General features: G+C 40.6%; 1 protein-coding gene across 1 annotated transcript; it reads right to left on the bottom strand.

The window, feature by feature from the left end:
* Positions 1 to 570: 570 nt before the first annotated feature.
* LOC141787165 (uncharacterized) lies at positions 571 to 6,778 on the bottom strand. Its single transcript, XM_074665448.1, has 10 exons — positions 6,085 to 6,778; positions 5,738 to 5,961; positions 4,999 to 5,203; positions 3,241 to 3,660; positions 2,355 to 2,557; positions 1,982 to 2,133; positions 1,370 to 1,612; positions 1,098 to 1,257; positions 910 to 985; positions 571 to 809 (listed from the first exon to the last, which is right to left on the bottom strand). Exons 1-10 carry the CDS (start codon positions 6,737 to 6,739, stop codon positions 790 to 792), a joined length of 2,358 nt encoding a protein of 785 aa, XP_074521549.1. The 5' UTR covers positions 6,740 to 6,778; the 3' UTR covers positions 571 to 789.
* Positions 6,779 to 12,503: the final 5,725 nt, after the last annotated feature.

Consider the following 12,503-nt stretch of genomic DNA (forward strand, 5'->3'; position numbering starts at 1 on the left):
CCCCACAGGCTTGGACAGTAGGCACTAGGCATGATGGGTGATCACTTCATCTGCCTCTCTTCTTACCCTGATGGTCCATCACTCTGGAACAGGGTCAATCTGGACTCATCAGACCACATGACCTTCTTCCATTGTTCTGGAACATTCTATTTCAATAAACCTCTTTTTGAGGTGCATGATCTCTGTTTTCCTTTTTTTTTTTTTTTTTTTTTTTTTTGTCAAATTGTTACAACTTGCCCCAGCATGTGTTACAACCTACCCTGTGAGTGGGGTGGGTTGTAACAAAGGACCACCGTGTATTTGACATCACCTGGTGAGGCCTGTGATATTCTTGCAGAGGTTTGAATTGGTGTTATTTTTAGTAAAGAAATGTGGGAACTCTGCATTAAAGTTTGAGAACTCTGACTCAAAAATTCAGTGAGTTGGAGGTGCTGAAGCAAAAAGTGTTACATCATACCCAGTCTTCCCTAATTTATATCAAAAAAATCATGGTCAAGTGCAGTTACTGTGTTGCATAAATTCACATCATGCTGAAAGAACCTACAATGAAAAGGGAACGTGTTGGCACTGTTGGCACTGTTGTCACTTTAATTGAAATATTTTGCACATTTATTTATTTATGTTTGGTTGCAAAGTCTTTGAAAAAAATATTTTAACAGAAAACTTACATTTAGTGTGATAAGACTGATTACATAGAGATACACCAGTGTTGAATGATAGTTTTATGCCTTCTTGATACAAAAATAGTGGAATTATTACTTTATGGTGTGTTTGTTAGTTTGGTTTGGCTCACTCAGCCGACTTTTCCCCTAAAGAAGAGAGAGGGAGACACAAAAAATGAGTGTTATTACCACATAATTAGGTGTGTTGAGACATCAGCCCTGTTGTGAAATAATAAGCAGTACTCACAAACAATTGGCCCGATAGTGAGGTGCTCCATGGCGTCAGAGCTGGAGACAGAGCGATATGTTCTTCTTGCACAGTGCTTAAAGATGGACAAAGACAGAGAAGTAGCAGATATAATCAAAATTCAGCTTTTACGCAGCAATGACAATAAATTAATAACTTTAATATTGAAAAAAAACAGTTTGACTCACTGGGACACAGATGGAGCGCCAATGATCACAAAGGCTAAGGCTGCAATGAAGATAAATATCTCTGTATTCATTTCCCGGCAGGAAAAGCAGAGCAGAAAAACGAGCACGTGACGACCTGCCGCTTTCTGTTAGGGACACCTGTCGGCTGTCAGTGGGACACCTTCAAAGAGAACGTTACAGTGTATCAGGTCAGAAGCACAGAAGTGTACATTTAATTATTCCAGTTTCCACCGTGGTCCTCAAACATTGCACTTAAGCTTGAAAACACTCACTTGTTCTGGATGAGAGAGTACTGCACGGGGCCGTGAGCATAGGGTGAATATGAGGTGTAGCAGTCATCCAGAACAACAACAAGTCTGGGATCTCTCCCAGGTACAGTGACACCCACGTACAGAGGTGAGCCCACTGGCAGGCTGACCCGGCCAGCTGGGTAAGCCTGAGTGTAGCTGGGGTTGCGGAAAAGAGACATGAAGGCTCTGGCTTTGGGGCCCAAGCCTGAAGTGCCACCTGATGAGCTGTAAAAAACAACAGATGTTGTAATTATATATATTTATTGTTTGAATTAAGATTTCTATCCTCATGTTGCACAAACTTCACAGCTGAATATCTCTGTTCATTACAACATGCAATGATGCCACCAAGCATGATAGTCCCACAATCATTCACTTCAGCTTCTGTCAGAACGGCTCATCACTTTAGTTTTGCTGACTCCTAGTGGCAGTATTATAAAATATGCAGGGGTTCAAAGTAAAACAATTTTCTCCAGGTTTGTCATTTCTTTTACTAAAATGTCTGTTTATTTCTTCAGATTATTCTAAGAGTCAGTTTAGCAGTTCATACTTAATAATTGTTAGAGAGGTGACAACTGATTAGAGGTTTCTTACCCCAAGACTGGTCTGATAACTGCATTCAGGACTGCATCTGTTTCCAGGGGATAAGCACAGGAGAATGGGATGCTTCGAGGAATGTTGAAGGACCCGTTGACAGCAGGGTAGATAAATAAAATGTTGGAGTAGATAGCATGTGTGCGGTTGGTCTGCAAAGGAAAAAAAATGGTTGAATTAAAAGAGAGTTCAATTAAAAAACAGGTGTGGAACCTGTTTTCTAGAGCTTTAAGACAATAAGTACTTTTTCTTTTTGTTTATAAAACTTCTAACCACAAAAACACTCTTCACTAACTATGCTCCTTTTTTGTGTAAACAAAATATAGTTGAAATAACAATAATAAGCCACTTCCAAAGTAAAAGCAGTCTTTACCGTAAAACGGTTTCCACAAGCGCCTTCCAGGGCCTCCACTTCATACCACACCACGTTATTGTGCACTCTGATCCAGGAGCAGTTGTGGGACGCCAAGTTGCCAGAGAATGGGCTCAACCCTGAAGATATCAGGTCATCTATATCCAGCCCCACTTGGAGTTTATTAGGACCACATGTTAACTGATGATTGATGAATGAAGGAGCTAAAAAAGGGAAATAGAATAAAGATGAAATAATACAAAACAACATGAATTAAGACCTAGACAGTATTTATAAAGAGCTTCCTCACAGTTATATTGCACATAATTCAGTATAAAGTCTGTAACTATGGAGAATGTGAGTTGATCTTAAAAAAAGTGTGAACATTTACCCTCACAGATGACACTGGCGTCTTCAAAGTGACCACAGTTGTGGACCCCAAACCCTGGATGCCTGCAGTCAGTAAGATATGGCTCGTTCCCAGAACAGGAGACATCATCCAACCAGATGGGTCCACTGCCCTGTCCAAAGGCTGCGTTTGATAGAGCTGAGCGAGCAGGGCCACAGTCAAGCTGTCTACACACCACGTTGGCATCCTGCAGACCCCAGCCATCATCACACACTGTTCCCCACTGTCCACGGTGGAAGACCTCCACTCTGCCAGAGCAGCGGCTGTCAGAGTTAGCCAGCCTCACTGGTGCAGTAGCTGACAATAAACATTCCTTGTTCAGTAAAATATATTAGGCCAATGGATTTAGAGATCAATGTTTTAATATAGCAAATTTAATTCTGCTTCAGATAAAAATCCAAATCAGAGAAGTGTAAAAACTCTCAAACATGTCTCAGTATTTCTCCTTTTTTCTTAATGGAGAATTTTTTTACAATAAAGACTTAATAAACTTATTACCTTCACATACAACACCAGCATCCTCGCTATGATGGCAGTTGTGTACTCCAAATCCTTGGTGTCTGCATTTGCTTAGCTTCAATTCACTTCCTGTGCACATGACATCATCCATCCAGATGGGCCCAATGCCCTGTCCAAAAGCTGCGCTCTGTTGCGCAGACAGGACCCTGCCACAGCCCAGCTGTCTGCACACCACCTGAGCATCCTGCAGACCCCAGCTATCATCACACACTGTCCCCCACTGTCCACGGTGGAAGATCTCTACTCTGCCAGAGCAGGAGCTGTTTCCATTAACCAGGCGGACATCCCCCTCATCTGCTGAGCTGTTTCCTGATGCTGTGGTCGAGGTGATGTTGACCTCAATAGGAGGAGAGGTTGGTGTAGCTGGATAAGGTGTGGTTGGTGCTGTGCTGTTGGAGCCTGGTTGACCCCCGCACACAAAAAAAAAAAAAATCAGTGAGTTCTGATCGCAACCACAACACTCAGTTTACTCATTCTTACATGCAAGGTTTCCTTTTTTTAACTCAACATGAGCAGGGTCATTATGGTACATTTGGATTATAGCATACAAGTACGTCTGAGCACCAGGCTGCAGATGTTGCTGTACATATGGCCAGCTACTACAATGTTTGTTTGATGTCACGTTTCAAACTGTATCGCTACATAACTGTGCTGCCAAATACCATGCCAAGGACTGTTGTATCCAGTAAAAAAGTTGTTTTAAACAATGAAAATGTGTTTCGATTCGATCTCCATTAAATTTCAAAACAAGCACACACGTCACTAAAAGTAATTTACAACAGTGTGCATGAGACTCCGGGCCAAAAGGTGGCAATAAGCCCAATTAAAAAAAGATCCTTCTCACAGCATCTTTAAGGAGGAGGGTCAGGGCGGCATCTTCATCTATAATGGAACTCTGATCAGAGAGCGGCACAGGACAGGAATCTCAGAGGTCTTTGGTCTTTAATAGTGAAAACAGTTATCCACTATGTCTGAACCATAAACTGTATGTAGATTAGACTGTGTGGCTCTGCTATTTACCAGTGTATGGTGTTGAAGACAAAATACCCCTGTCAGCGGCGCCGCCATTGTGCAGCTAGAAAGTTCACTTTTTTATTGCTCTCCTTCCTGACATATCTTATGTAAAAAAAAAAAAAAACTGCCCAAGAGCGGCAGCTGTCAACAATCGCTTAACAGGGCATAAAACCTTATTTCTGACATCTAATCACTGATGAACATGAAACTTTTCAGAAATAGAGGATTTGAACAAAACACAGCCCAATAATATCTTCATATCACCATAGATTACTGATCTGAGAAACATTTCTACCAGGTGTATTTATTTTTTAAAGTTTGACCACAGCCCCATTAAAACAAATGGGGAGACAGGGTTTTTGACCTACACTGAAGTCCGTCACCAGGGGGAAGTAGTATTGGTGGCCACTGGTCTATGATCTGAACAGTCAAATTATTTTTACTGTCTTCATTCTCTCAAATGGCGTTGAGGTATGACTAGCAATACTAATGTGAAGCAACTACGGGGAGCGTGTTCATGAATCCTCAGACTCTTTAAGCCATCCAACTAAAATATCAAAAATGACCAAAACATTCCTTAGGGAAACATGTTACCAAGTGGCTAAAATGAGGAATCCAGAGCATTATTTTTGAACAGCACTTGAACAATAAAACATGAACTTGTTCTTGTTAAGGGGTTAGCCACAGACTTTAGGTTAACTCTGAATTATTGTGAACACTTACCTATACAGATGACACTGGCGTCTTCAATGTGACGACAGTTGTGGATCCCAAACCCTGGATGCCTGCAGTCGGTAAGATATGGCTCGTTCCCATAACAGGACACATCATCCAACCAGATGGGTCCACTGCCCTGTCCAAAGGCTGCGTTTGATAGAGCTGAGCGAGCAGGGCCACAGTCAAGCTGTCTACACACCACGTTGGCATCCTGCAGACCCCAGCCATCATCACACACTGTTCCCCACTGTCCACGGTGGAAGACCTCCACTCTGCCAGAGCAGCGGCTGTCAGAGTTAGCCAGCCTCACTGGTGCAGTAGCTGATATGAGGCATAGCAGAGTCAATATGACACACAAAAGAATAGACAATTTGTTTCAGCTATGTGCTGTAAATATGTGCACCTCAACTTATAATTCATTTAAGAGACAAACACTACTTTTGGTTGTAGAGTGCCCACATTTCAGTAAAGTCAAAGCTATATTCAAGTTTTATGCAGATGACTTGCTCTGAAATCTACTGTACAAACAAAAAAACAAACTTCATTTACCTTCACATACAACACCAGCATCCTCGTTATGACCACAGTTGTGTACTCCAATCCCACTGTGTCTGCAGTCACTTAGCTTCCATTCACTTCCTGTGCACATGACATCATCCATCCAGATAGGCCCCCTGCCTTCACCAAAAGCTGCGCTCTGTTGCGCAGACAGGACCCTGCCACAGCCCAGCTGTCTGCACACCACCTGAGCATCCTGCAGACCCCAGCTATCATCACACACTGTGCCCCACTGTCCACGGTGGAAGATTTCTACTCTGCCAGAGCAGGAGCTGTTTCCATTAACCAGGCGGACCTCCCCCTCAGCTGCTGAGCTGTTTCCTGATGCTGTGGTAGTGGGGTAGGCAGTAACATTTGTTGCAGCTCCAGTTGTAGGTTCAGGTGTGGGAACCCCCGGAGCCCTAGTTTCCTCTGTTTAAAATGACAACGTGACAAAATAAGGGAATTTTGCTGGGTCCAAGAAGAGTTTCAAACTCAAGTTTCAAATGGTAGGGAGTGTACATGTGTAGTAATATATATCTAACAGTATCTCACCTGCACAGTATGCCAGGTAACAGTTGCTTGGCTGAACAAGTTTGTAGACATAGAAGCCTCCATAGCAGAGCTTCACATGGATAATGTGAGGGCTAAAGCGGCAGCAGCTGCCACTCCAGGAGTTACACACAGTGCGATTCACTATCTGATCTACCTGAGTGGGGTGAGGTGTGGTTATCCACATTGGAGCGTGAGTTCCACACCTGTTCTCAGCTATGCACCTTTCTGGGATCTGGGCACTGATTTGTCCAAGACGCAGCTGGTACCAACCTTGCCAGCTAACATATTGGTCACAGCGTGGGTTATCAGTGGATGTATTATTAGTTGATCGCCACTCATCGTTCAGCCTTGTGTGGTACAGACAAGGGTCAGCACAGTGGACTGTCCCATTAAAATTGATGCAGTCTGTGCCTAAGGGACACGATGTGTTTCCACAGCTGAACTGGACAGACTGGGAGGAAGGACTTGATCTGGTGTTGGGAGAAGGTTCCAGGCATTCAAAGGAGCCTGGAGTATTTTGGCAGACCTGAGAAGGTCTGCAGGGTGAGTCTTTGAGGGAGCACTCGTCGGTGTCCACGCAGCCCCTGTCAGGTGACCACTGGTAACCGTCTTCACAGCAAGAGGAGTCGCTGCAGTGTTTAACATCGTAGCACATGAGGCCGTCTCCTACAAAACCTTCTTTACAGGCACATGAGAGCACATGGCTGGAGAAAGTGTCACCTCTTTCACGAGACTCCAGGCAGGAGGCTTCATCATGACACGAATCACAGCTGGTGACCAGAGTCTCTGTGAAAGCACAACAAAATTCTTGCATGAGATTTTCCAAACAAAAATGCAGGAGTGTCCGATATTATTTTCAAATATGAACCAAATAACTAAATTGAAGGAATTTACTGTCCTACAACGGAAATCATATTTAAAAAAAAAAAAAACACATGAAAGTTTTCAGACCTTTTCAGACCATACTAATGCCGTGTTGAGATCTATTTTATCACAAGATTGGGATACCATTAAATTGAATGTATAAAAACTTGCTTTATATATTCCACTTTCTAACAGGAGGTGGCTGTCCTAACCTTTAACTCCTATTCATGAATCTAACATTTAAAATTATTCTTGCTAAATTCCTAAATAATTTATTTGAATTAATCTTTTTATTTCATTTAAGGGATACTAAAAGATTGAACTTGTTTTGTTTATTTTATTTATTTTATTTATTTATTTATTTTTTTAGATTTTGTTCAAATTAAAAGTCTTCTAGTAAAAAATCCAGTCCTATAATTTTATACAACCCCAAAACACAAAGAATTTTAGGCAATGTCCTCATGTAGATGAGTATCTGGAACTGCATATATATTTTTTAATACGTTTAGCTCTGTCATCCACATGAAACCGCAGTTTCATGTCACTGAAAACCATATTTTCTGAAAACTCTGGTTCCATGGTTTCATGTGTTTACGCTGGGAAACAGAGTTTTTGGTTCTCTAATGTCACAGCTGAGTGACGTGGGTCGATTCTGATTGGCTGGCACGGGTTTCACATTTGAAAAACACACCGCCAAATATGAGTTTGGCTTGCTTCCAGCTGGACTTTCGGAAAATATTCCAGGTGTGTAGAAATGAAAGTATTTTGAAAACAAATAAGGGGAATATTGGTTTTTGAAAATACCAGTTACATGTGCACAAGGCCTCAGTCTGTAGGCAGGGCTTGGTTTAAGCCACACCCCCCAGAAGTTTCTGCAGGAAGAGACTGTTACTGTTTCCCAAATAGCACATTTCTGCACTACACTTACTATTATCAGTGCATAAGTGTGTTCACACTGACAGTATGGAAACTTCACTTTGATTTCTTAGCTGGAGCACTTCAGACAGTCAAAAAGATAAGTGTAAAAAACACTGGACATTTCTCTCACTCAACAGTCGCCATATTAGCTTGTACATGAAGGGGCAGGAATGGATCAAACGTTTGTTGATGGATGTAATCAATGATAAGCAGGAGAACACCTGTGAAAAGTTGTAAAATGTGATCATAGTTTCTGCTAAGTGCGAGGCCGCACTTGTTTTGGGACACTACCCTGTAAGATTTCATAACACTGTTCTAGCAGAGTGTGCGCAGTGCACCTCATCTTACAGAAGTACACAGCATTTGCCCCTCTGTTTATCTATGGCCACATTGGTGAGTGGTTAGTTGACAACAATATTAAGTACAGGTCTTCTAAAGTTTGAAAAAGTGTGTTTGATTTTAAGGAGTGTCAATACCAAACACATAATTTTTGCAATTAAATAAGCCATTTAGATTAGTATTGTTGAAATATGCCAACAAATAGCATAAAATATCACTACCAAAACAGTCACAACCAAAACACATAGAAAGGTTAACATTATACATATATACATAGAGATAATTCAGGCTCTTGCCCGACCTTGCTCTTCATTTTATTGATTGACTCCCAAGTTGAGCACACCACCACAGAAAAACTGCTGCATGTGGGTTGGAATGAAAATTATCTCAAACTTTGCTCGTGCTTTATCTCTCTTTTATTCAACTTCCTTCTGCTCTTGTGTTTTTTTTTTTTGCCATTTAAGCTCCTGTGTCCACCAGTGCTACAAAATGAATCCAAGAAATTGTTTTTTAGCAGAAAAAAATAGAGATCCCTCTTCTTACTGCTAAACTTTGTCCGCCAAGGGGACTTTGACATGCTGTAAATAAATCCAGTCTTGTCTGACCTGATCAAGAAGCTGAGAAATAGCATTTAAAATAACCTGATTTGATACTGACATTCTTATTTGAAGTGTGGATTATAATCAGGCATATATCTAGAAGAGAGACATTTTCAAAATTAATTAGTCCTCGCAGTCCCTTTCAGCAATGGTGAGTTAAGGAGTCAATATAATCAACCTTATATATTTTACAAGGAAAGACAGAATTTAAATTTTATTACATTAGGAAAAAAAAAACAGTAAAAAAATAATTTTAGTTGATTTTGATGAAGAAACCCTATACATTACAGTGTTTCCCACAGGATTTTAGGAGACTGTGGTGGGGGAGTCTCTGACCCTCGGCGGTTTTAATGTGTGTGTACGTTTTTAAGCGCGATGTATCACCCTTACAGTAAGTGCAGTTTGGGACCATGGACATGAACATACGCTGATAAATAAGAACTTACAAAGGCATATCAGAAATATTTTACATTTGATTCAGAAACAAAACCAAAAACTCACTCACTCACAATAATTTGAACAATTTACTGAACAACATTTCAACAACAGGTTATTTACACTATTTCCCGTGATCTGTGATCCGTTATCAGGCTACTGAGACTGTAGCCTACCGTTATTCTCTCACCTGAGTCAATGAGGTGTGTGTTTGAAGCTGATGAGAGAAAAGAGAGCAGGAGGATGTGAGTAGGTGAAAGGGAAGCAAAGTGGAAACCCTTTATATTGTTTTAACATCTTAAAAAAATATTTTTTGGGGATTAAGGGTCAGATTACGATTCTTCTTTTCTCTGCTCCCTTATCTGGATTTGGGAGTGTTGTGTTTTCATTCTGTTTTTTTTTTTCTACAGTGACTGCAGAAAATAGTCAAAATAAATAAAGATTCCTAAATTTGCTGCGGCCCACTTCATCACAAAATGTAGCCTAAATCAATGCAAGATCATTTTCTGAATGATACTTCCTGATATTGCTGTGTATCTGGCTTTGAGAGAAATTCAGCTTCTTCCATGCTCTCTCCGTCTGTTGTGTTCACCGTCTTACGCTGACGTCACTACAAAAATCGTAGAGCGCACATGGCTACTTAATATGCACGTACTGATTTGCATTGACCATATATGGTTATGTTCGGGCACGCTGAAGGAGGGAAAGGAGGCGTGCTCACCACATTCACGCTTTTCTCGGCGCGGTGTGATTTATCACGGAGAATAGCGTGCAGCCGTGTGTACGCAGAGTCTGATAGATCTGAAAAGAGTGTTGGTCGTATCCACGTTTTGCCTTTTCGTCGTAAGTGAAACTTAAGAGGACTTTTACACGCTGTAATAAATGTAGGCCCCAGGAGAGGAGAATATGAAATAATAAGTCGCGTCAGCTCGTTGGTATTGTACAGGTGATTGTACTGTGTGTGTGCCTGCTCTGACTCTGAATGCGCGGTGATAATGAAACTCTGGAACCGAGACGTGCGCGATGCAGCCGTTCCTCTTCCCGAGAGGCGGGCAGACAGCGCAGTGAGATACTGTGTCCACGGCCGCAGTTAGCATGGCCGCTAATGCCCAAAAAAGAAGTTGCACGTACCTCAGAGTCAGACGCCTCGCTCTAACGTCGCTGGAATCTGGTTCGAGCCAAACGTAACAGGTAAAGAGCGACGTCTATGAGTGTGACCAGTGCGCGCGCACTCTTGTTCTCGCTTGTTTACGTGCGGTAGGAAATTACAGCTGTGTAATGGTCTGACAGAGTGACGGATCGTATTTTTTGTCTCCATATGAGACTGTGGCGGAGCCAAATGAGACTGTGGCGGGCCGCCACAGTCTCATTAATTAATGGGAAACACTGCATTATTTAAAAAAAAAAATACTCCATAAAGTCAGAATACATATGACTAGATAGATATAATTCTTTTTATTCTAATGTAATTCTGTGTGTACTGACTAATTTATGAGAGGAAAGATATTTAGGATAAGTTAAAAAAAAATATTGTCTGTACTTTGAATATGGTAAACATGTCTCAAAGAGATAAAGACTAAAATGAGAATTTTTAGAGTTAGCAGTCTGAGATGAGAAAAGACCTGTGAGCTTCAGGATGGTATTTGAATACCTCAGTACAGAAAAAAACTCTCATCAAACTTTTTCGTAAATTATTTTCATAAAGGCACAAAATTTAGATAAATGTGTCACAATATCTAAGACCAGAAAATAAGTCAGTACGTTTACCTGAAGCGCTTCTTGCCAAAATCTGTAAAATTAGAAGCAATGAAAAAAAACCTTGCACCGTCATTATGGACCACTTCCACAACGCAAACCTGGTTAAAGACAAAAACAGATTGTTTTAGATCATAATGTTAAAGAGATGCTTAAAATCAAGCTTTCTTCCTATCGTCATGTCACTGACCTTGGGGCTGATGGGGGAGTCCTGGTTTGGAGAAGTGGAAGATGTTGATCTTTCACTTAGAGGAAGAATTTATACCCTTGTTTTTGTCTCCACCTTACGAGACACCCATTGGTGAAGAACAAACAGGTCACTGAAAGCACTGATACATTCAGCATGACATCAAAAGAGTTACTTATTAAGTAGAACATGAAGAAAGGATAAAATTCAATCAGATCTGGCAGACAATCAAAGTGCTGATTAAAAATGTTTTATGGTACCACCATCAGTCTGAGGTACGATTGAAACATCATGGAGACCTCTTGGACTCTCAAAGTTTGCACGTTCTAGCATCACTCTGTCCACCACCCCTACCATCCAGCTTTTGAGCATGAAGATGACCTAAGGACACTAGATTGGTTAAATAATCTGAGGTGGAGACTGAAGTCCTTCATCTTTCTGATGCTTTTGTCTACATCAGAAAATGTCTTTTTTATAAATATTTATTTATTAGGGTGGTCATTGAAAATTAAATCATGTTCATAATGTTCACCCTCTTTTTGAGTTTATTTTGATGAATAAATATTTTGTCAATTGCTGAAAAAAAAATCATTTGACAGAATCTTATCATCATTATTTACTGGGATCATTGTGCCCCTTCCTTAATGGTCCTTCATAAGTCTTCCTTTCTTCATAAGTGTTTATTACGCCCAAGAAATGATTGACCCAGCTCTATGTTCCATTACGTAACAAATACCATAATAAGTTTTACAACATATTACAGGAAGTGCATGTGGAAAAAAGTTAATTCAACATATTTCTAAAAGAAATGACAACATCCACAGGGATTCTGGCATTCATGAAAAAGAAAGCCTCACTCAAGAACAACTTACAGTCCCAAAGCTGTAAAAAAATGTGCAGAGAAAACACACGTGTGTCTCTGGGAGTGTGTTTGAGTTAAATTAGGGGACACACTTTTACTGATAAGATGTCAAACCAAAAGTAGCAGGGCCAGATTAACAAGTAATTTTATGATATTTTATGATCTGTCCCAAATAAATATGATTAATGAAGAACCTGAGTGATGACCCATCATAACCTGATCTGATTTGAGGTTGAGATAAAGAAAGTAAAGGTCACACAAGAGAGAATTTTAGTGTTCAGTCAAACACTCGTCTTTTCCCCCTCCAAGGATAAAAATAACAGGGTTAAAGAAAGAATAAGTAAAAGGCAGAAACAGAGGGGGAGTGAAAGAAAGTCTGAGAGATAGTAAGAAAGAAAGAAAGAAAGAAAGAAAGAAAGAAAGAAAGAAAGAAAGAAAGAAAGATAGATAAGGGGAGAAA

The sequence above is a fragment of the Halichoeres trimaculatus genome, unplaced genomic scaffold (genome assembly GCF_033239565.1).
Source record: "Halichoeres trimaculatus isolate MK-OKI-2021-1 unplaced genomic scaffold, fHalTri1.1 fHalTri1_scaffold_2, whole genome shotgun sequence".
Lineage (NCBI taxonomy): Eukaryota > Metazoa > Chordata > Actinopteri > Labriformes > Labridae > Halichoeres > Halichoeres trimaculatus.

Coding starts and splice junctions, on each gene's coding strand:
- LOC141787165 (XM_074665448.1), bottom strand. CDS start 6,739: ATGTGCTACGATGTTAAACACTGCAGCGACTCCTCTTGCTGTGAAGAC. Junction 1,613..1,981: donor GTTATCAGACCAGTCTTGGG/GTAAGAAACCTC, acceptor TGTTTTTTACAG/CTCATCAGGTGGCACTTCAG. Junction 810..909: donor CACTATCGGGCCAATTGTTT/GTGAGTACTGCT, acceptor TCTCTTCTTTAG/GGGAAAAGTCGGCTGAGTGA.